Genomic DNA, 26,182 nt, shown 5'->3' with positions numbered 1-26,182 from the left:
GTTCTCATACTTCTTTACTTTTCCAATCAGATGTCGCAAATATATTACACAATTCAGGACCACTGCTAATTCCCTTCATATAAGAGGCAAGAAAAGCACAACAATGATATTTTCATTTCATAATCTATTAGTCATAATTGTTTTAAATTAACTTCGAAATTTCGACACAGTTTAGTTTTGACCTCCAAATGATAGCTAAGTTTGGTCTATTATGTTCTACCTTCTTTCTAAACTTTCACAATCCGTTAGTGCACTAAAAGATATACAGTAGTTTGCTATCGCTCAACAGAATCCTCTACAAAATAGGGTAATAATACGATTTTTCTTACAAGAAACCTTCCGAAAAATGCTTCCGTATCGAACAGGCCTTATATTCACTAGTATTGAGAAAGAATTTTAGGAAAACCTAACACTAGAAACCTATCAAAAAGGGTATACGAGAGTATACGGAACATTTCCACTTATATATATATATATATATATATATTTATTTATATAGTTCAGCATATATATACTGTAATTGAGAGATGTAATGGAGGTATAAGGATGGATATAAGTTATAGTTCTAAAAACGGTCGAGCGTATACTTACCAAAACTTCTAGCAGTACATAGCTGATTGAAATTATGAAAAAGAAATAATAAATACTAGCAAACACATTTATAAATCAATCAGTATACCACCACACAACATGTTTTCACTTTTACTACTTTGAAATACACTGCCAGAATAATGTTATTGCGCATAAAGTACAATTTCCGAAGTAAGTTCCGCCCTCCTCCCCCATGAAAAAACATTTTCACGTATTTTTTAATTTTTTTTTAAAGAAGTGTTACAGTTGAACGTATGTTACTGCAAATAACAATACTCGTCTTTTTCTATTTTGTGTGTGTTAATGAATGTAGAAATAGAAAAATCAGTTTCAAAATTTTCTTAAGGTTCTAACAATACAGAAGGTGAGATTTTACCATTGTAGCAATGTTACCAAGTAGAGGATGGTTTGATAACCTATTCGGTTTTTTTTTTTTTTTTTTTTTTTTTACAAACATTTAGTTCATTTAGGCAGGAAAACCGTAGCCTAAAGAAAAATCCGAGATTATACGTATTTAAGAAAGTCTAGAAAATAAATTAAAACTTAATTTTGTTCTGTGTTAACTTAAGAATCTGTGGGAAAGAGTTCTTTCCCCTCGGTACAACCTCGGAAAGCCGTGATTTTGTGTTCCAGTAGTTTATTTTCATTACAAGAAATTAAGATAAAAAGAAATGTAGATAACCGATTTAAAGAATTAGTTATATACTATTATATTCTATTTTAAATTGCAGTTCAGTCTGATTCTGTTTAAAGCCGCACATTACTGGAAATTAGTCAACAACAGCTGTCAATGCTATTCAAAACTTTGATTTGAACGTCAGGAGAGCGCAGTTCTTCCCTTCAGCTGCCCGCGCTTTCCTTCCATACTACACACAGAGCAGTCTATCCACGCTCGCTGGTCTATTGCGAAGTAGTGTGGTGATGGAATGCATATACGCAAGGGGTAAAGCAAGCTGAGAATAGAAACGGAACTATAATATAATAAAATTCTAAATATTTTTAAATATCTTAAGTAGCAACATACAGCGCACGATATTTGGTGGGTCATGTGCTCTTGCAAACTGCAAACAAACCACTGGTTGTGATATTTTCATTTAATTTTAAGCATTTTCTACGTCCTGCATGATCAGTGTTTTTATTTCGTCTAACATACAGTATATAATGAAATAATACATTACACACACAACAATATTGTGATTAATATATGGTGTTCATTGGACAACACGCTCCAAACCATCTTAGAATGGAGAAATGTTTTGTGCATCATTCCCTTCATAATTTAACCTGCATTAAAATGCTGATTCAGGAATACCAACTGGCATCAAGGGGAGAAATGTTTGGTGTGCGTTAAGTTGAATCTGTCAAGCAGTTTTAAAACTCTAAATGTTCTGGACACCAAGTAATGGAATTATAGCACTCAGAGAGGCAGGTACTTTTGTGAGTGACTGTACAAATGTTTCAGTTACTACTTACTCTTGCCTTAAGTTTGCAATTATACGATCTTTCCTTTTAATTTCACCTTCAGCTGTCTTAAACAGGCAAGAAATGTTCCGTTCAAGGTTTCTTCTTTTAGCTTCTAGTTCACCGTTTCTCTTGTTTAACGATTGCAATCCTTTCTGTAACTCCAATATTTGTTTCTGAAGTTGCCAATTTCTCTGTTGAACCTATGAGAAGAATATATAACCACATCATTAATACCTTTACAATTTATTAATTAATTTATTCACGTAATTTATTTATTTAGAGTATGCGGCAAAATAACAGTACTGAAATTCGCGTACAGATGGCACGCTGGATCAATGTGGTATGAGCTGTGAGCTTCATATGTGTGCTTAGCTGTGTGTGGACTAGCGTAGTGTGCAGTTGGTGGGAAGATAATGTTACTCACAACAGAGGTATTTATTGTCGAGCAGTATTTCCGCTCCTACGGTGTGGGGCAGCATCTCACTGCAGGGGATGAGCGAGCACGTCTTCTGTATTGCTCTGGAGCTATGGCATATGAAGATGAAGATTTCATCAGCAACATATGGTTCAGTGATGATGACCATGTTTACCTTGATTGCTACATCAATCGACAGTTGATCATTATTGCATGATTTGCGTGACCTGTCACACCAAAATCTGTCGTTACAATAACAATGGACGCAGCAAGACGGAACTACTGCCCACATTGCAAGTGTCACTTGCCCTTCTGCCCACGAGAGTTTGGGCATTGCTTGATTTCCCGTGAAACGTATTTTCCATATCCTTCCCATTTCCCTGACATCACGGCTCCAGATGTCTACATATGGTGTATGCTGAAGGAAGTAATTTTCCGAACAGATAACCCTCTACCACTATACAGGAGTTAAGAGAGAAGATTCGGTCATTTATTTTATCGTTCGGGCAACCTGGTTCACTAACCTGTTCATCGATCTACATACAGGACCGCTATGAAAGAATGTGTGCCATGTAAATGATTAACATTTTGAACATATGATGCACAGGCGCGATTCCTCCTAAATTTACGATATGTGTTGACTAACATTCATTTGACATTTGACAACATTTCTTATGTTTCATTATGTTGTACAGCGGGGGACACTTCTAAATGGTACAGCCATATGGAGATTTACGGCTAAGGTGTGCCATTTAGAAGTGTCCCCCGCTGTACAACAAACAAGGAAATAAACAGTACTGTTTGTTTTGCCGCATACTGTATTTACTTTAAAAAAAAATACTATCAGGAACTATGAATTACATTTCTTGGCTCTCGGCATCTATGGCCATTTTAGCCCGTCATGTGTTAGGGAGGACGTACTACGGTGATCATATTACCCAGGGGGTCTGGAGGAGGAAGAAAACGGCTGGGGACCTTTATGTTAGATATGATCCCGGCATTTGCCTGACGTGGATGAGAAAAATCCATGAAAAACCTCACTCAGGATGGGTGGCCTGAAAAGGCTTTTCCATCTTTCCGACTGAGTGTTCCCACCGAGAATCGAAAACGGGACAGCTCGCACCTTAAAAACTAAATGAAAAAAAACATAAGCGTTACATGTAGCATTATGCAAGCAAAGAAAAACATTCTGAGTAAGTAATACTATGCATTAATCTGAATGGAATATATTATGTTTAGAATAGAAATCCTTCTAATTTCACCAGGTAATTTACTAAATCTTACCCACTGGTCATGAAACCAGCAATAAAATCCCATACGTGAAACCATAATGGTCGTGTCTGATGTTGAACCTAGAAAAAAACACAAAAAAATGTAACGGAAAAGAAGTCCTTTCGCTCATCATAAATTGTTTCGTGCTCGGTTTCCAAATTTTCAGAAAAGGGAAAAAAACATACTAACGTACTTTAATCCGACCTTAAGTACTGCATAAGTCATCCTTTTCGCAAACAAGAATAAAACCACATCAGCAAGCAGCGTAAGATGTAATCCGGCAAATACTGTAAATATGAATAAACAAACAGTGATGTAGTGTTCTGACAAAAGCCAAACAGTGAGAAAGAAAGAAAAAAAATCGAAAACTCTGTACAGCAATAGAGTGTAGGAGGTGGAGCAGCGATGTTGAGTAGAAATAACGTTTTTCTCTAACGAAAAAAAAAAAAAAAAAAGTATTTTCATCGTAAAAATTAGTTGAATGGGTTTCAGTTATATTAAAAATATTTGTAACATTTATTTTTAAAAATAGTTGAATATCTTGCATACTGTATAGAAACGTGGAGAAAATCTGTTTCGTTATGTGACTATTAAGTATTGGTGTGCACGTGAATTAAAATAAACTAGTTAAGTAAAAATAATTTATGCATAGGTTTGTGGCAATAGTAAGTTAAACTTGACAATTAAATACAACGCCCATAAGATTTTTGGCTTCACAGCGTGGAGCATAGAGTTTAGGCGTTACATACTGTGAAGTGGCAGTGTGACTTGTGAAACGACGATGGATGTTACTTACATTACAAAAACCTATTCATGTATTGTGCGCAAAGACTACCACTAATGCTAAAGAAGAACTGAAGCAGAGTGATCCGGATGAAGAAAAGCTCAAAATGTATATTGCAAAACTAACCAGATTGAGTACAAAACCTTCCACGTACGACACAAAAGGTTCTAGAACAGTTAGCAGAACAAGGAGGCGCAATTGACGTAAGCACATGAAAGTGAATATAACAGCACAGAAGAATATAAGTCATTATTGAACGAAGGGTTGTATGAAGTTTATTAAGTCACGATACACACACACATACACACACACACACAAAAAAAAAAAAAAAAAAAGTAGCAGCAGCAGTTCTAGTGATTGTTAACCCGCGTAAAAAGCTGAAACCATCAAAATTAGAGCTAAAACTATTAGAGCACAGATTGCTGAATGGCTAATTTCTGAGAACAATTTAAGAGAATGCGTGACGATAAGGACATCGATAAAGAAGACAAATATCAATGTCTATTTCAATTTATTGTACACTTCTGTTCAAAAACTAGACTGCCTTCCACAGACCAAGGTCAAAAATTGAACCTAGGTCCTTACGTCCCTCAGGTTACCTTCTGTTTTGCAGAATCCCTTAAAGCTATGAAACGTTGCCAAGTTCACCCATTACTGTTTCGGCGAATCGCATGAAAAGTTTTGATAGGACCTCAATATTAGAAATATTTGGTGAAATGAACAAAACACCAACATAAATCCAAAGAGGTGCGGCTCGCAATTGAGCCTTGTTGCACAGGTGCAATCGCGATTTACTGCAACAAAAACAAATTACAAACACACAAATAAATCTAGTATACAGGTGAGATCCTTAATATAACTTTTTTTCATTGGATTGTAAATTCAACTATCCGAATGAATGCAATGAGATACTGCACTAAAGTATGGAATAAGGCCAACCTCGCCAAACCTAAACATACTCTTAAGAACCCGAGTACGACTGTCTAAACGCCTCCACAATCTTCTCCGAAATGCTTGCTTTAAAAGTAGAATGGATCTGTATATATGGGTCGTTTTGGAAAAAAAAAACGTAACTTTTTGTGTCCGCTTATAGTGTTCCATTACTATTGAAAAAAAAATAAAATAACGCTTTCTTGACATCCCATACAGTAATTGTCTTTTAATTGATAGCCCAATTAACATTATTTTTGAAATTATCACTTTAAGCGTTTTATTGCTTTTGAAAGTGGCATTTGTATACCTCCGTTACCTCCCCAAGATCATTTTTGACAACTTCAAGCAGTCTGCTCTCAAATATGAAATAATATATTAATCTAATTTCGTGTTTGAAGTGGGGGCGGAATATTCTTGCTGTCTTTCGAGTACTTTTCGTCACAGAAATATGAACACCGTATAACGTAATGGTATATTTAGAGGTGTCCCACGATTTATCTTTATCCTCCGTTACTGAGGATATCGTAATCAAATACGTCAATAGTTGGTGGCTTTGCGCTACCAAACAAAGATAAATTGCGCGCAGTACACACCTAGTCAGAGCGACGTGAGAGTTCGATTGAACTTGTGCTGTGCAGAGGAGACATGTGTCAAGTTTCCGAGGACATCCGGATAAATGTGTATCTGCCGTTCCACGTAAAAGAGGTGAGTTATATGAAGTCAAAATGTAAATATATCAGTGTAACACCCTGGATGTAACTGAATTTCATCATTCTTTCATTACCTTTTAAAGATAATAAGCGCGGCTTATTTCCAACAAGATAACAATTTGTATCCTCCGTATACATATCTTCCATTACCACTACTGGGATAACGGAAGATACACTAGCGTAACGGAACATACAGGATTGGTGTGTGTGTGTTTGTGTTTGTTTTCACGCTTATCTTTCATTTATTTAATAATGTATTTTCGCTACTTAACTCCGATAAGCTAGTTTCGTTTTTGAGAAAGTTCAACCAAAACTCATAATTATTTTACATACACAACAAAATATTAGTAAATCGAACAAAACACAAGTATATATATATAAATGATGAGGAATTTCCTCACGTCAGGGGTCAAAATTGCAAGTGAAACATGTTAAGTCGCTGCAGAGGCATTCAAATGTTTAATTGCAAGTTGGAAAAATTGCGGCTCGACCGGGAAGCAAACCCCAATTTCTGGTTTCCATGTTATGAAAATCAAAAGATCGCCAGTAGAGTCGCATGTTTTACAACTTTCATTTGAGCAATAAGAGCAACGAAACATTATTGAATTGAGTCGGCATTGTGAGTTTTCTCTCTCTCTCTCTCTCTCTCTCTCTCTCTCTCTCTATATATATATATATATATATATATATATATATATATAAACGTATAACCTGTTCAGAAAGGAAACATATGATGCAATTTCTCTCGGGACAGAAGGGTTTGATTACTGATTCTTAAACATGAATTGATAAGATGTATTGAGTTATTTGCATTTCCTGTAAAATTTCATTTGTTGGCACAATTCGTCCCGTTCAAGGCAAGTCATAATGTACAATGTATAAATTTTACAGAAGCAAATAAAAGTTGGTTCCAAAGAGCCCATTTAATCCCATCAAAACGCCCAGCTTTGTGGTTTTGAAAGCTAGATGAATTCAACACAGCTTTCACGATTTGTCACCAGGTGTAGGCCATCAAGGTCGACAGGAAAATATCAAAAAATATTTCAAAAAAAAAAAAAACTGCAACATACTTCCTCATCCCTTGAAAGAGAGAGAGAGAACTCACAATGCCGACTCAATTCAATAATGTTTCTTTGCTCTTATTGCTCAAATGAAAGTTGTAAAACATGCGACTCTACTGGCGATCTTTTGATTTTCATAACATGGAAACCAGAAATTGGGGTTTGCTTCCCGGTCGAGCCGCAATTTTTCCAACTTGCAATTAAACATTTGCATGCCTCTGCAGCGACTTAACATGTTTCACTTGCAATTTTGACCCCTGACGTGAGGAAATTCCTCATCATTTATATATATATATACTTGTGTTTTGTTCGATTTACTAATATTTTGTTGTGTATGTAAAATAATCATGAGTTTTGGTTGAAGTTTCTCAAAAACGAAACTAGCTTATCGGAGTTAAGTAGCGAAAATACATTATTAAATAAATGAAAGATAAGCGTGAAAACAAACACAAACACACACACACCAATCCTGTATGTTCCGTTACGCTAGTGTATCTTCCGTTATCCCAGTAGTGGTAATGGAAGATATGTATACGGAGGATACAAATTGTTATCTTGTTGGAAATAAGCCGCGCTTATTATCTTTAAAAGGTAATGAAAGAATGATGAAATTCAGTTACATCCAGGGTGTTACACTGATATATTTACATTTTGACTTCATATAACTCACCTCTTTTACGTGGAACGGCAGATACACATTTATCCGGATGTCCTCGGAAACTTGACACATGTCTCCTCTGCACAGCACAAGTTCAATCGAACTCTCACGTCGCTCTGACTAGGTGTGTACTGCGCGCAATTTATCTTTGTTTGGTAGCGCAGAGCCACCAACTATTGACGTATTTGATTACGATATCCTCAGTAACGGAGGATAAAGATAAATCGTGGGACACCTCTAAATATACCATTACGTTATACGGTGTTCATATTTCTGTGACGAAAAGTACTCGAAAGACAGCAAGAATATTCCGTCCCCACTTCAAACACGAAATTAGATTAATATATTATTTCATATTTGAGAGCAGACTGCTTGAAGTTGTCAAACATGATCTTGGGGAGGTAACGGAGGTATACAAATGCCACTTTCAAAAGCAATAAAACGCTTAAAGTGATAATTTCAAAAATAATGTTAATTGGGCTATTAATTAAAAGACAATTACTGTATGGGATGTCAAGAAAGCGTTATTTTATTTTTTTTTCAATAGTAATGGAACACTATAAGCGGACACAAAAAGTTACGTTTTTTTTTTCCAAAACGACCCATATATACAGATCCATTCTACTTTTAAAGCAAGCATTTCGGAGAAGATTGTGGAGGCGTTTAGACAGTCGTACTCGGGTTCTTAAGAGTATGTTTAGGTTTGGCGAGGTTGGCCTTATTCCATACTTTAGTGCAGTATCTCATTGCATTCATTCGGATAGTTGAATTTACAATCCAATGAAAAAAAGTTATATTAAGGATCTCACCTGTATACTAGATTTATTTGTGTGTTTGTAATTTGTTTTTGTTGCAGTAAATCGCGATTGCACCTGTGCAACAAGGCTCAATTGCGAGCCGCACCTCTTTGGATTTATGTTGGTGTTTTGTTCATTTCACCAAATATTTCTAATATTGAGGTCCTATCAAAACTTTTCATGCGATTCGCCGAAACAGTAATGGGTGAACTTGGCAACGTTTCATAGCTTTAAGGGATTCTGCAAAACAGAAGGTAACCTGAGGGACGTAAGGACCTAGGTTCAATTTTTGACCTTGGTCTGTGGAAGGCAGTCTAGTTTTTGAACAGAAGTGTACAATAAATTGAAATAGACATTGATATTTGTCTTCTTTATCGATGTCCTTATCGTCACGCATTCTCTTAAATTGTTCTCAGAAATTAGCCATTCAGCAATCTGTGCTCTAATAGTTTTAGCTCTAATTTTGATGGTTTCAGCTTTTTACGCGGGTTAACAATCACTAGAACTGCTGCTGCTACTTTTTTTTTTTTTTTTTTTGTGTGTGTGTGTGTATGTGTGTGTGTATCGTGACTTAATAAACTTCATACAACCCTTCGTTCAATAATGACTTATATTCTTCTGTGCTGTTATATTCACTTTCATGTGCTTACGTCAATTGCGCCTCCTTGTTCTGCTAACTGTTCTAGAACCTTTTGTGTCGTACGTGGAAGGTTTTGTACTCAATCTGGTTAGTTTTGCAATATACATTTTGAGCTTTTCTTCATCCGGATCACTCTGCTTCAGTTCTTCTTTAGCATTAGTGGTAGTCTTTGCGCACAATACATGAATAGGTTTTTGTAATGTACGTAACATCCATCGTCGTTTCACAAGTCACACTGCCACTTCACAGTATGTAACGCCTAAACTCTATGCTCCACGCTGTGAAGCCAAAAATCTTATGGGCGTTGTATTTAATTGTCAAGTTTAACTTACTATTGCCACAAACCTATGCATAAATTATTTTTACTTAACTAGTTTATTTTAATTCACGTGCACACCAATACTTAATAGTCACATAACGAAACAGATTTTCTCCACGTTTCTATACAGTATGCAAGATATTCAACTATTTTTAAAAATAAATGTTACAAATATTTTTAATATAACTGAAACACATTCAACTAATTTTTACGATGAAAATACTTTCTTTTTTTTTTTCGTTAGAGAAAAACGTTATTTCTACTCAACATCGCTGCTCCACCTCCTACACTCTATTGCTGTACACAGTTTTTGATTTTTTTTCTTTCTTTCTCACTGTTCGGCTTTTGTCAGAACACTACATCACTGTTTGTTTATTCATATTTACAGTATTTGCCGGATTACATCAGTGGCGTAGACATAAAGTCATTGAAGAAGAGGCTTAAGCCATTAACATTACTAGAATATTTAGGTGAGGGGGGGCATGGCCCGTACTTCTGAGAATTGAAAGAATTTTTCAGTGATCATATAGTATTGTAATGGTATTCTGGGGGACAACATTGCCCCCTCTAGTTACGCCTGTGACAAACATAAACATATCTCAATATACAGAAAACAAAGTTCAGAGTGACTGATTATCTGATTGATTAACGCATAGGTCAAACCACTTAAGCTAGGAACTTGAAATTTGGACAGTACATAAGATATGTGATGTAGGGTACCAGTATGGAAGGATTTTTGGAAATTCAACGGGGAAGAGGGAGAATGGGATGGAAAGAATTTTTTTAAAGATGGCCGTATCTCCCAATCCTTTACGGTTAAAGACTTGAAATTTGATATTTGGATTTTTCATTTGAAATAATTTGACACATGTTTTAGCGTTTTTAAAAACTATTTTAGTAAAAAGGGGAAGAAAAGAGGTAGGAAAAAAAGGTGTGGGGATTGCAATTATTGTAATAAGACGTCGATATTTTGGAAACTCTGAAGGTTAGAAACATGAAATTTGGTATTTGAACCTCTTATTTAAAATAGATCTCTTTCTTTTTTTATATCTATATGTAACCTAGAAGAAAAGAAAAGGGTGGGAAGAAAAATGTGTGGAGGAATACAATTATTAAAATAAGATGTTTATACTTTGGGATCTGGGAACAGAGTCATGAAACTTGGTATTTAAACTTAAATTCGGTATGGTTGCAGGTACATGAGGTGCGAGGCCGTAGGCCGAGCTACAAGAAAAAACGGTTGGTTTGCTCCCTGTTACTTGAACTGAAATTCGGTATAGCTCGGAATTCTAGAAGGTACGAGACATGACACTTGGTATTTGAACTGAAATTTGGTATATTTACAGGTTTATGAGGTGCGAGGCCGTAGGCCGAGCCATTACTGGCGTCTGGGGGAAGTGGCGTAGCTAGGGAGGATCCAGGGATCTGAACACCCCGAAATTTTTAAAAGTTGTTAAAATAAAGCCTAAAATCGTTTTCAGTCAAAATTTTCCCGGGAGAAGACCCCCGGCTCTCCTCGAAATGAAATCCTGTCTACGCATTGTCTGTGTGCGAAGTCTTCAGCTAGCCGAAAACATTAAAATCTGATTCTCTGCAAGGGATCTTTCGGTAGTCTGGAAATCGCTTGTACAACACATGTTTAACTATTCCTTGTTGGGTGTTAACCGTGTAGCTGTACATCACCTGTACATTGTTGTTAGCAGTAGCTTTGTACAGCCAATGTATAGTCAATGCAAAACTGACATCAATCCAAATGTACTTTTCTGTCGAATTGCATGTATTCTTCACAGGAACATTCACTGTACCTGCAACATGTAACACGCCTGTGTACAGGCTTTTAAACACATAGTAGGTTTGAGTGACTGTACAGTGCTTACGTAAACACACATGTTAACGTTAAGAACATCCAATGTAACGGAAATGTTTCGGAATTCTGGAAAGGGTTTATACGACACATGTTCAGACATTTCTTATTAGGTGTTAAACATGCAACTGTACATCGCTTGTACATTGCTGTTAGCACGAGCTGTGTGCTACCAATGTACGATCAATGCAGAACAAACATCAATCCAGCTATACCTTTTCTGTTGAATTGCATGTATTCTCCAAATATACATTCATTGTACATACAACATGTAACGTGTCTGTGTACAGGCTATCAAACACATACTGTACAATGCATGTTTTGAACACATGTGCAGTGCCTGTTCATTTCTTACATGTTATCATTAAAAACAGCCTCTGTAAAGGGCTTGTTTTTGGCGTCTGGAAGCCGTTTGTACAATACGTACTCAACTATTCTTTGTCTGATGCTAAACATGCAGATGTACATCGCATGTACATTGTTCTTAACAATAGCAGTGTACAGCCAATGTACGATCAATGCAGAACAGACGCCATTCAAGGTATACTTCGTGCTCGATTTGCGTGTATTCTTTTAAAAAAACATCAATTGTACACGCAACATGTAACATGTCTGTGTACAATCTATCAAACACATAATATGCAATGCGTGTTTTGAACACATTTGGAGTGCCTGTTCATTTCAAACATGCTAACGTTAAAAACAGTCTCTGTAAAGGGAATGTTTCTGGAGTCTAGAAGTAGTTGTGTAACACCTGTTCAGTTATTCCCTGTCAGCTGTACATTTCCTGTACATTGCTGTTAGGAAGGGCTATGTACAGACAATGTATGGTCAGTGCAAAATAGACACAATACAGGTGAACTTTTCTGTCGAATTGCATGTATTTTTCACAGGAACATTCACTGTTCAACGCATTTTTGAGGCTTATACAGTGCTTGTTACTTTTTAACATGTTGAAGGCAAAACCAGTATCTGTACATGCACTGTACATTGATGTTACCGAGCTCACTGTACATCATATGTCCGTTTACCTCATAGATCTCAATACATGCACTTACAGATCAAGAAACGCCTATTTTCTTTCATGAAACAGGTACGTAACATGCAAGTTGCATAAAACAGGACCTGGAAAAATGTAACACATGCATTAGACATGCGTTTCCAGTGCCTGTACAGTACCTGTACAGATTTTTCATTTTCGTATGGGTCTGTATATATCCAATTCATATATACCTTCTGTAGTCGAAATGGCGTAATTTGGAATTTTGAGGGAGATGTAGGTGGTGACTGTTAAAGAATCCGTTATTCAAGATTTTATAGAACATGTAGTGGTCCTAGTTGTTTAGTATAGGAGCCTGAATAATAATATCCAAATTTACCAATGATGAGTCAAATGAAATTAAAGTGTCCTTTGAACATTGATAGAAGCAGCCTAGATCGCGCTTTACTAGCGCACCACGTAAATTTTGATTATTTTAAGTCCGTTTTTCGGGAAAGTTCTGGATTGAATATATTTTAAGTCCGTTTTTCGGGAAAGTTCCGGATTGATTAGAACGTCATTGACAGTTTTCTGCAGTAGGGAATCGAAATGTTGCTTTAAGATTTGAAAATTTAATAAAGTAATCAAGAATTTATTATTTGTAGTTGTTGCGCATACGAGTGGAAAAGTTCATGATGTGCTTGATATACGTTTTTTCAACAGCTACCGATAAGTTGTGAGTTTATTAATTTTTTAATTTCTTGAAATTGGCTATTTATTGATTTAGTGTTTCCATTAGTTAATTGCCAATTTCAATTTATGAACTTCGTATAGGCTAAAATTATTGAGTCTGAAATTTGCTAGTCCGAGCAGTAAATTAAAATTGAAACGTGTAATCGTTCAGAACATCCTGCCTGAAAATCACATGGTATGATATAATTAATCTTGTTAATAAATTGCCTATTTTTGTGTAGTATTTTAATGAGGTTTTCATATTTAATGCAAGATTGTTTCTTAAGTTACATCATTGAAAAGACAAGGTGGAGACTGTACATCAAGAAGTCCATAGCTTCGTAATTATAGATTTGAATTTTGCTATTGACAGTCCATATTGTTTAAAGATGATTTCATTAGCTTGTCCAGTGGAAAGCATTGTGAATGCAAACAAGAGAATAAATTCTCATTTCATATTTCAGTAGTTGATGTTGGAGTTCTTGTAAGCAGAGAATAATGCTGATGTTAACATTTTAATTCATCGAACTATATTACTTTAGTTTATATCACAGGAGAAATGGTGCATGTGTCTGTGGACAGTGATTTGTTGTTAAAAATGGAAAGGGTCAGTCCATCTGAAATGGTCCAAAGATGGTGAAAATGGTTTGGTCGACCACTTCCGAAAATTACGAAAATTGGAGTGTGATGAACCTTGTGTATGAGAAGGTCAATAACTCTATATATCTATGCTACATAACGCAACCTTGTGAACACATTAACTTCCGTAACTGGGATTGGATTTGAATGACACTTTGCTGATACATTGAGTGCCTTAATATCGCGGTCCAGTTCGATGATGGGTATCGTGGGTGCAAGAGGGAGCTAACCCCCTTTTCCATATAGACGTTGCAATTACCATGGAGCTAAAAAGAAAGAATAAACGCCACTCGCAAGCTTTTGCACAACTGAACACAAATGAAACTGGGTCTAATTGCTGAGCCGTGCATAATTTTTGAGATCTAGCATGAAGCATATCAAAACATTTAAATTTTTTCGGGCTACGACCATCGTTACTCACGTGTTTTCATCGCGTTTTTATCATGTCATCACTTTTTTCTCTATGTAGTATCAGTCCTGATTTTTTTTGCAATAGTTTATTCACATACAGATTTATTTTGTGGACGAGGCAGCATTTTTTTTTTTTTTTTTTTTTTTTAAGCACTTTGCCCTCTTGAGATATTACGCCGCAAAAATGCCATCAAAATTACAAACTTACATCTTTCGGACCCTCATAAATCTACGGCATCAGTAGTATCATAGCTGTGGATATTTCTGCAGACTCTTTACATGCAATAGTATTCAGCACAAACTTATGAATCCTCACTTTATCCCCACATTCCAACATTTAAAAGTACAATTTTCTGTTCCTTTTCTGGTGATTTCATGTATTGGTTTGCAACCCTGCATATTTATTTAGAAGCAAGAGTGTACAGTTCTCTGTGTACATTAGTCTTTTCTGAAAACATTCATTTTTGTTGGATGTTCGTCTGATTCGTGCGTCCTGAGCAACTGTAGTTTTCGTACACTCTTGCAAATGCACAAAATGGCACTCCACCGACAACAGAAATGAAATGAAATCTTTAAGTTTAACGTCCCACGCTTATGCCGGTTAGGCTAAAGGAGACGGTGATAATGAGAAATGAGTGAAATGGTGGAATGAAGAAAGTGGGAGGAAACGGGACAACCCCGAGAAAACCCACGAGCACGACACCGACAACAGAGGCGCCATTCAGGAACACTTGTAAATACGACAACGTGAATAGTATTATTGACCTTCTTATACACAAGGTTCATCACACTCTACTTTCTTAAATTTTCGAAGATAGTCGAGCAACCTGTGCTGGACCACTTAGTATGAATTGACCTCAAAATTACTTAGAATATCACAGCATTAGAGGCGGAAAGAAAATGAAAATACTTAAAGCTTATAAACTTTTAAAAAGCGTAAATAAAGCTAAATTATGGAGACAGTTGAAAAATATTGTTAATACGTATAAAGAGATTTTGTCAAGAAAACGTGGTGACCATTAATTTTTTAAAAAAGTTATTTTAGCGGATGGGAAGAGGCGTATTCGCTTCTCTGTGTATTAAGGTTAGTATATGATTTTTATCACGTTGAAGATTAGTCATATATATTGTATGCCTTTCAGTTTTATCTTGTTCTCCTCTTCCCCCTCCTTTTCGTTGCCACTAAAACATGGTAAGTATGATTGGCCACACCACCACAGGCATCATGTTGTTCTCTCTTCTTTTCGTCCTTTCAGCTGTGTTGATAATCTTATGTCTTTATGTTTGTTAATTGTCGTCATAGTAAGGTTTTCTTATATCAATCGAAATGTCTTATCTCTAAAAGTTTTAGGCATTTCAGTTTTGTGTAGGTTGTTGTTGAGTTTGGAGAGTACGGTCGCTAGAGTAATGACGTTTCGTGCATTGTTCACATTTTCCATTTTGTCGAAATGGGAATAAAATTAACACTTTTTGATAGGATAAAAGGTAATCTCTGTATGTCTTCTGTCAAAATATTTCTTTTGCTTCTCGTGAGCCTTCAATGTATTGTTTCACTTTTTCTCTGATTTTAAGTACGTGGTCTCTTTCAGTTTGTAGTGAGGAGTTACTTGTAGTTGGCAGGCTGAAATCGTGTGTATCTCGTACCCGTGTAATAACAGGAAGCTTGATTTCTTCGTCTGCGACTGTACAAATGTATTTAGAGTAAACGTGATATACGGCAGTAGGTTCTGCCTGTATTTCGCGATTTTTTGAACAAAGCATTTTAATGAATTCTGTAGAGTTATGAACTTCAATCAGGCCTATATCTCGGTGGTTAAAAGCAGGGCAGAATTTGAATTCAAAATTGTACGTTTTTGCTAAAATTTTAAGTTTCTTTCCTTTATGTACTGGATGTTGGTCCAGATGAAAGTAGCAGAAGGCGCCGAAGCGAAGCAAACCGTAAGTCATGAAGTAAAAATTGTTCAGTTGTATCTGCCGTGATACTATTAACAGGTTTCGTCACTACATATCGAGTGTTTCTGTAGTCACTAAAACGTATTTTGCATTTCCTTCTTCGGTCGGAAATGGCCCTAGAGCGTCAAAGATCCATCGTTTGTCTGAGAGATCGGGTGAGTGGTGTAACAATTATACTTGTAGTATTTCGGTAGCTTCTTGAGAAGCTGACACTCTTTGACACCTTTTGATTTTGAAAGCTTGTTATGACTTCATGTTTGATATGTAATGTTTATGTATCAAATATATAAACATCATATAATATTTATTGAGAGCAGTGTTGTGTTTTGTTAATCCCAGAATGAGGCGCTGACGGATGTTTATGAATTCAATCGAACTATTAACCTGCTAAACTTTTTGATATATGTAAGGATGAAGTAATTCTAATTCTGGATGGTTTTTGTGTACGGTAAAGTAAGTTGTCTTTTAAACAGAAGTATGTAGCAGCTCTTAGCATAGAACTTTTTGTAGGTTCTTTCCTTTTAAAACTGCAGTTATATCGGTGTAGAAGTCATTCTTGCGTTGTTCTTACAAATTTTCCAACGGTTTTTGGTGATGTATTTGAAGAGTGAGATTTTCTAACGCATTTGAGCTACAAGCATGCAAATCTTCGGCTGCTTTGTTTACATCTGTGTTTTCTTAAATTTTTTTTATCCTTACAATTTTTGTTTATCTCTATACGGCTAGTAATATCTACTGGATGGTTTTTACCTTCTGTATGACAAATGTCGAAACTTTACTTAGCTAGAAAAAGTTTATAGCGTGTATATTTGTCCATTCTGCAAGATGGCTTGTTTAGTGATGTTCCGACTAAGTATAGAATACCTAGTTTGCGTAAAACAGATGATTCTGTTCAATTCTTTTTTGGTAAACAGTACTTTTAATTTCGATGGATGTGAGAGGGCGGTTGCAATGCGAAACAACTTTTTCTTCGGCTGTTTGTCGGTTGTAGCAAGTCGAGGAACCTCTTGACTTCGAATGTACAGGCATCTAAGTGTAATTTAGTCTCTAATTTATCATCAAGGTGATAAACTGTGCATTCAAAATGTCCTGTTTTAATTTTTCGAATAATTCATTCTTTTACTACTAGTAAAGGAGGTGAAAAACTGTTTATTTCCTTAATGTTAGCATCAACAGCTGTTGTATCTGTTTATCAATTTCATCCTGTATTCCTAATATAATAGGAGGGTAGTGAGACGAGGCACTTTTATCTATCCTTATCTTCATATCCTCTAAAATAGCGTATGTCATCTTGGTAGTATGAGAATACATCTCTATATACATTCTACTCTAAATATAACTAAATGGGTAATTATCTCGTTTTACGAGTTTCTTAGTGTTTTCTTACGTAGCTCACCAGTACTAAGCAACGGCCACAATGAAAGTGTAAAAAGGATCTGCATCAGAAAATAAGTGTTTGTAAGTATACGTCTCCAAGATGTGAATAATTTCATCACTTGCAAGATCCTATCATTTCTATGTTCTTTTTTTTTTTTTTTTTTTTTAAATAATATACGTAAGTTGTAAAATAAAAAATTCAAAAAAAAAAAAATAGATCACAAAACACATGATACAGAGTTGGTTTGTGAAGTATCTAAATACACAATTGCCCATAGAACTTAGTGCATCTAAGGAATTAATAGTATCAATTACACTTTCATTTTCGTCAGTGCCTGAATATGCTTATTTGCCATATTCCGTTTCTCTTTGTTCTGCTCGTCTTGAATTTTCTGTAGTTCATTCATCTTCAAGGATGCGGTCTTTATCATTGCCTCGGCAACACTAACATCAGCCATGTCCTTTTTTGATAGCGCAGAAGATAATCTTGTCTGAACATCTTTCATCAGTCTAGTAGCTACTTCCACTTCTTTCTGTATTGTTTCGTCCATTTCATTTAATTTCTTCAGACGCAATTCACTATTTGAAACTTTCCTTGATATAGCTTCTTGCTTCACATTTCTTCACGCACTTTCTTCTCTGGAAATCTTTGCCACTGCGACCTCTTTGGATCTACACTCTTCTAAGTAATTTTTATACTTTCTCCAGGCGTTCTGCATAGCATCTATTAATTGCTTTGTAACAGGTAAATTTTCAACTTTTCCTCCATACATTCTAATGCTGCCCTTTACTCAAGCGACCTGCAGCAAACGAAAGAGCACTTCAACTTAGATATGAAAGACAACAAATTATTGCTAAGCGTCGAAGTTAATTCAAGCAATCTACCAGTGTTTTTTGATACAAACTCTTCATTATCAGTATGGTCTAAGAAAGATTTGCCTTTAAATTGCAAATTAATATAATCTGAAACACGCATTAGGGACAATGTTAATAAAGTTATTATATTGAGGTACAGTCATGTCCAAAATGATTATCGCATATCTATAAATATTATGTTGTAGGAATATAATTTGATAACGATTTCGCGCGGTATTTTTATAATGTTGGAATGTGTATAATCGGCAAAGACATGTATGTGGTAAATTTCATATGAAAAGAGCAATAAATAAGGACAATATAATGAAAAAGGCATTTCTTTGTCCATTTAGCAACATTTTCTTTTATTCATTCTAATTTTCGTATTTATAACTCTTCTCCCATGAAATTTACCACAAATATACATTTACCGATTATACACATAGCAACAGTATTAAAAGTACCCTGTAAAATCATTATCAAATTATATTCCCACACCAAGACAGTTGTAGATATGCGACAATCATTTTGGACATGATGTACGTAGCTTTTATTAAATTGAAAATTGAAAACGCATTTTTATTCTTTCTTTTTCTCCACACTTCTTCCTCTTCATCGACAGCGAATTCAGCCTGATTTTTGGTCAAGATGTACTTTCTCCTCTTGTTTGTAAAATTGACCTGCAGCATAACTCCGTATCTTTACAAAAAAGGAAACTTTTACTTTTCCACACGAACATAGGAAGACGGAAGAAATGTCACAGACAATTATTCGTTCAATGCATCTACAAGCCGATACAAACGTATTCACGTCACGTAAAACTACTATATCAGTAAAATCACATTTCTTTTTTTCTGGTCTCGATTGACGGAAAATTATGATGCAGAATTCCTCGTTGTTTCTCCGCTACAAACATTACTACACATATATGGATTGGAAGTAATAATAATGAAAGTTCCAGCTAACGACCTTACGTTACTAATTTCAAATCCCATGTAAAATATTATCACCTTGAATAAAGGAACTCCAGTGGTGTATACGGAAGACAACATGGAAGAATTCTCTTTCAGAATAGATGAGGAAGAAAATAAAAGACAGCACACTAATTTCGAACCCAACTAGAAATACTGGAAAGATTAAAGCATACTGCCAAAACTTTCAACATCGGTGTTGACATGAACCCTCACTTACTTGAACACCTAAAAAAATCACGGTATAATCTGTTATACAAGTACAGAGATGTATTCTCATACTACCAAGATGACATACGCTATTTTAGAGGATATGAAGATAAGGATAGATAAAAGTGCCTCGTCTCACCACCCTCCTATTATATTAAGAATACAGGATGAAATTGATAAACAGATACAACAGCTGTTGATGCTAACATTATGAAGGAAATAAACAGTTTTTCACCTCCTTTACTAGTAGTAAAAGAATGAATTATTCGAAAAATTAAAACAGGATATTTTGAACGCACAGTTTATCACCTTGATGATAAATTAGAGACTAAATTACACTTAGATGCCTGTACATTCAAAGTCAGAGGTTACTCGACTTGCTACAACCGACAAACAGCCGAAGAAAAAGTTGTTTCGCATTGCAACCGCCCTCTCACATCCATCGAAATTAAAAGTACTGTTTACCAAAAAAGAATTGAACAGAATCATCTGTTTTACGCAAACTAGGTATTCTATACTTAATCGGAACATCACTAAACAAGCCATCTTGCAGAATGGACAAATATACACGCTATAAACTTTTTCTAGCTAAGTAAAGTTTCGACATTTGTCATACAGAAGGTAAAAACCATCCAGTAGATATTACTAGCCGTATAGAGATAAACAAAAATTGTAAGGATAAAAAAAATTTAAGAAAACACAGATGTAAACAAAGCAGCCGAAGATTTGCATGCTTGTAGCTCAAATGCGTTAGAAAATCTCACTCTTCAAATACATCACCAAAAACCGTTGGAAAATTTGTAAGAACAACGCAAGAATGACTTCTACACCGATATAACTGCAGTTTTAAAAGGAAAGAACCTACAAAAAGTTCTATGCTAAGAGCTGCTACATACTTCTGTTTAAAAGACAACTTACTTTACCGTACACAAAAACCATCCAGAATTAGAATTACTTCATCCTTACATATATCAAAAAGTTTAGCAGGTTAATAGTTCGATTGAATTCATAAACATCCGTCAGCGCCTCATTCTGGGATTAACAAAACACAACACTGCTCTCAATAAATATTATATGATGTTTATATATTTGATACATAAACATTACATATCAAACATGAAGTCATAACAAGCTTTCAAAATCAAAAGGTGTCAAAGAGTGTCAGCTTCTCAAGAAGCTACCGAAATACTACAAGTATAATTGTTACACCACCCACCCGATCTCTCAGACAAACGATGGATCTTTGACGCTCTAGGGCCATTTCCGACCGAAGAAGGAAATGCAAAATACGTTTTAGTGACTACAGAAACACTCGATATGTAGTGACGAAACCTGTTAATAGTATCACGGCAGATACAACTGAACAATTTTTACTTCATGACTTACGGTTTGCTTCGCTTCGGCGCCTTCTGCTACTTTCATCTGGACCAACATCCAGTACATAAAGGAAAGAAACTTAAAATTTTAGCAAAAACGTACAATTTTGAATTCAAATTCTGCCCTGCTTTTAACCACCGAGATATAGGCCTGATTGAAGTTCATAACTCTACAGAATTCATTAAAATGCTTTGTTCAAAAAATCGCGAAATACAGGCAGAACCTACTGCCGTATATCACGTTTACTCTAAATACATTTGTACAGTCGCAGACGAAGAAATCAAGCTTCCTGTCATTACACGGGTACGAGATACACACGATTTCAGCCTGCCAACTACAAGTAACTCCTCACTACAAACTGAAAGAGACCACGTACTTAAAATCAGAGAAAAAGTGAAACAATACATTGAAGGCTCACGAGAAGCAAAAGAAATATTTTGACAGAAGACATACAGAGATTACCTTTTATCCTATCAAAAAGTGTTAATTTTATTCCCATTTCGACAAAATGGAAAATGTGAACAATGCACGAAACGTCATTACTCTAGCGACCGTACTCTCCAAACTCAACAACAACCTACACAAAACTGAAATGCCTAAAACTTTTAGAGATAAGACATTTCGATTGATATAAGAAAACCTTACTATGACGACAATTAACAAACATAAAGACATAAGATTATCAACACAGCTGAAAGGACGAAAAGAAGAGAGAACAACATGATGCCTGTGGTGGTGTGGCCAATCATACTTACCATGTTTTAGTGGCAACGAAAAGGAGGGGGAAGAGGAGAACAAGATAAAACTGAAAGGCATACAATATATATGACTAATCTTTAACGTGATAAAAATCATATACTAACCTTAATACACAGAGAAGCGAATACGCCTCTTCCCATCCGCTAAAATAACTTTTTTAAAAAATTAATGGTCACCACGTTTTCTTGACAAAACCTCTTTATACGTATTAACAATATTTTTCAACTGTCTCCATAATTTAGCTTTATTTACGCTTTTTAAAAGTTTATAAGCTTTAAGTATTTTCATTTTCTTTCCGCCTCTAATGCTGTGATATTCTAAGTAATTTTGAGGTCAATTCATACTAAGTGGTCCAGCACAGGTTGCTCGATTATCTTCGAAAATTTAAGAAAGTAGAGTGTGATGAACCTTGTGTATAAGAAGGTCAATAATACTATTCACGTTGTCGTATTTACAAGTGTTCCTGAATGGCGCCATCTCTGTTGTCGGTGGAGTGCCATTTTGTGCATTTGCAAGAGTGCACGAAAACTACAGTTGCTCAGGACGCACGAATCAGACGAACATCCAACAAAAATGAATGTTTTCAGAAAAGACTAATGTACACAGAGAACTGTACACTCTTGCTTCTAAATAAATATGCAGGGTTGCAAACCAATACATGAAATCACCAGAAAAGGAACAGAAAATTGTACTTTTAAATGTTGGAATGTGGGGATAAAGTGGGGATTCATAAGTTTGTGCTGAATACTATTGCATGTAAAGAGTCTGCAGAAATATCCACAGCTATGATACTACTGATGCCGTAGATTTATGAGGGTCCGAAAGATGTAAGTTTGTAATTTTGATGGCATTTTTGCGGCGTAATATCTCAAGAGGGCAAAGTGCTTAAAAAAAAAAAAAAAAAAAAAAAAATGCTGCCTCGTCCACAAAATAAATCTGTATGTGAATAAACTATTGCAAAAAAAATCAGGACTGATACTACATAGAGAAAAAAGTGATGACATGATAAAAACGCGATGAAAACACGTGAGTAACGATGGTCGTAGCCCGAAAAAAATTTAAATGTTTTGATATGCTTCATGCTAGATCTCAAAAATTATGCACGGCTCAGCAATTAGACCCACTTTCATTTGTGTTCAGTTGTGCAAAAGCTTGCGAGTGGCGTTTATTCTTTCTTTTTAGCTCCATGGTAATTGCAACGTCTATATGGAAAAGGGGGTTAGCTCCCTCTTGCACCCACGACACCCATCATCGAACTGGACCGCGATATTAAGGCACTCAATGTATCAGCAAAGTGTCATTCAAATCCAATCCCAGTTACGGAAGTTAATGTGTTCACAAGGTTGCGTTATGTAGCATAGATATATAGAGTTATTGACCTTCTCATACACAAGGTTTATCACACTCCAATTTTCGTAATTTTTGGAAGTGGTCGACCAACCATTTTCATCATCTTTGGACCATTTCAGATGGACTGACCCTTTCCATTTTTAACAACAAATCACTGTCCACAGACACATGCACCATTTCTCCTGTGATATAAACTAAAGTAATATAGTTCGATGAATTAAAATGTTAACATCAGCATTATTCTCTGCTTACAAGAACTCCAACATCAACTACTGAAATATGAAATGAGAATTTATTCTCTTGTTTGCATTCACAATGCTTTCCACTGGACAAGCTAATGAAATCATCTTTAAACAATATGGACTGTCAATAGCAAAATTCAAATCTATAATTATGAAGCTATGGACTTCTTGATGTACAGTCTCCACCTTGTCTTTTCAATGATGTAACTTAAGAAACAATCTTGCATTAAATATGAAAACCTCCATTAAAATACTACACAAACATAGGCAAATTATTAACAAGATTAAGGATATCATACCATGTGATTTTCAGGCAGGATGTTCTGAACGATTACACGTTTCAATTTTAATTTACTGCTCGGACTAGCAAATATCAGACTCAATAATTTTAGCCTATACGAAGTTCATAAATTGAAATTGGCAATTAACTAATGGAAACACTAAATCAATAAATAGCCAATTTCAAGAAATTAAAAAAATTATAAACTCACAACTTATCGGTAGCTGTTGAAAAAACGTATATCAAGCACATCATGAACTTTTCCACTCGTATGCGCAACAACTACAAATAATAAATTCTTGATTACTTTATTAAATTTTCAAATCTTAAAGCAGCATTTCGACTCCCTACTGCAGAAAACTGTCAATGACGTTCTAATCAATCCGGAACTTTCCCGAAAAACGGACTTAAAATATAATCAATCCAGAACTTTCCCGAAAAACGGACTTAAAATAATCAAAATTTACGTGGTGCGCTAGTAAAGCGCGATCTAGGCTGCTTCTATCAATGTTCAAAGGACACTTTAATTTCATTTGACTCATCATTGGTAAATTTGGATATTATTATTCAGGCTCCTATACTAAACAACTAGGACCACTACATGTTCTATAAAATCTTGAATAACGGATTCTTTAACAGTCACCACCTACATCTCCCTCAAAATTCCAAATTACGCCATTTCGACTACAGAAGGTATATATGAATTGGATATATACAGACCCATACGAAAATGAAAAATCTGTACAGGTACTGTACAGGCACTGGAAACGCATGTCTAATGCATGTGTTACATTTTTCCAGGTCCTGTTTTATGCAACTTGCATGTTACGTACCTGTTTCATGAAAGAAAATAGGCGTTTCTTGATCTGTAAGTGCATGTATTGAGATCTATGAGGTAAACGGACATATGATGTACAGTGAGCTCGGTAACATCAATGTACAGTGCATGTACAGATACTGGTTTTGCCTTCAACATGTTAAAAAAGTAACAAGCACTGTATAAGCCTCAAAAATGCGTTGAACAGTGAATGTTCCTGTGAAAAATACATGCAATTCGACAGAAAAGTTCACCTGTATTGTGTCTGTTTTGCACTGACCATACATTGTTTGTACATAGCCCTTCCTAACAGCAATGTACAGGAAATGTACAGCTGCATGTCTAACACCTGACAGGGAATAACTGAACAGGTGTTACACAACTACTTCTAGACTCCAGAAACATTCCCTTTACAGAGACTGTTTTTAACGTTAGCATGTTTGAAATGAACAGGCACTCCAAATGTGTTCAAAACACGCATTGCATATTATGTGTTTGATAGATTGTACACAGACATGTTACATGTTGCGTGTACAATTGATGTTTTTTTAAAAGAATACATGCAAATCGAGCACGAAGTATACCTTGAATGGCGTCTGTTCTGCATTGATCGTACATTGGCTGTACACTGCTATTGTTAAGAACAATGTACATGCGATGTACATCTGCATGTTTAGCATCAGACAAAGAATAGTTGAGTACGTATTGTACAAACGGCTTCCAGACGACAAAAACACGCCCTTTACAGAGGCTGTTTTTAATGATAACATGTAAGAAATGAACAGGCACTGCACATGTGTTCAAAACATGCATTGTACAGTATGTGTTTGATAGCCTGTACACAGACACGTTACATGTTGTATGTACAATGAATGTATATTTGGAGAATACATGCAATTCAACAGAAAAGGTATAGCTGGATTGATGTTTGTTCTGCATTGATCGTACATTGGTAGCACACAGCTCGTGCTAACAGCAATGTACAAGCGATGTACAGTTGCATGTTTAACACCTAATAAGAAATGCCTGAACATGTGTTGTATAAACCCTTTCCAGAATTCCGAAACATTTCCGTTACATTGGATGTTCTTAACGTTAACATGTGTGTTTACGTAAGCACTGTACAGTCACTCAAACCTACTATGTGTTTAAAAGCCCGTACACAGGCGTGTTACATGTTGCAGGTACAGTGAATGTTCCTGTGAAGAATACATGCAATTCGACAGAAAAGTACATCTGGATTGATGTCAGTTTTGCATTGACTATACATTGGCTGTACAAAGCTACTGCTAACAACAATGTACAGGTGATGTACAGCTACACGGTTAACACCCAACAAGGAATAGTTAAATATGTGTTGTACAAGCGATTTCCAGACTACCGAAAGATCCCTTGCAGAGAAGCAGATTTTAATGTTTTCGGCTAGCTGAAGGCTTCGCACACAGACAATGCGTAGACAGGATTTCATTTCGAGGAGAGCCGGGGGTCTTCTCCCGGGAAAATTTTGACTGAAAACGATTTTAGGCTTTATTTTAACAACTTTTAAAAATTTCGGGGTGTTCAGATCCCTGGATCCTCCCTAGCTACGCCACTTCCCCCAGACGCCAGTAATGGCTCGGCCTACGGCCTCGCACCTCATAAACCTGTAAATATACCAAATTTCAGTTCAAATACCAAGTGTCATGTCTCGTACCTTCTAGAATTCCGAGCTATACCGAATTT

At 35.7% G+C, this 26,182-nt stretch overlaps 1 protein-coding gene across 3 annotated transcripts in view; it reads right to left on the bottom strand.

Moving 5' to 3' along the window:
- LOC145686319 (uncharacterized) overlaps nucleotides 1-26,182 on the bottom strand; it is a 358,756-nt gene that overhangs the window by 223,991 nt on the left and 108,583 nt on the right. For all 3 annotated transcript variants that reach the window (XM_081759521.1, XM_081759522.1, XM_081759523.1), the window contains exon 3: nucleotides 2,065-2,255. In XM_081759521.1, coding sequence (XP_081615647.1) covers nucleotides 2,065-2,255 — 191 coding nt within the window. The remainder of the gene's footprint in view (nucleotides 1-2,064; nucleotides 2,256-26,182) is intronic.

This window comes from Thermobia domestica, chromosome 5, assembly GCF_964235325.1.
Source record: "Thermobia domestica chromosome 5, izTheDome1.hap1.1, whole genome shotgun sequence".
NCBI lineage: Eukaryota > Metazoa > Arthropoda > Insecta > Zygentoma > Lepismatidae > Thermobia > Thermobia domestica.
The sequence above is the reverse complement of the archived record's forward strand: the minus strand, read 5'-3'. Positions and strand labels throughout refer to the sequence as shown.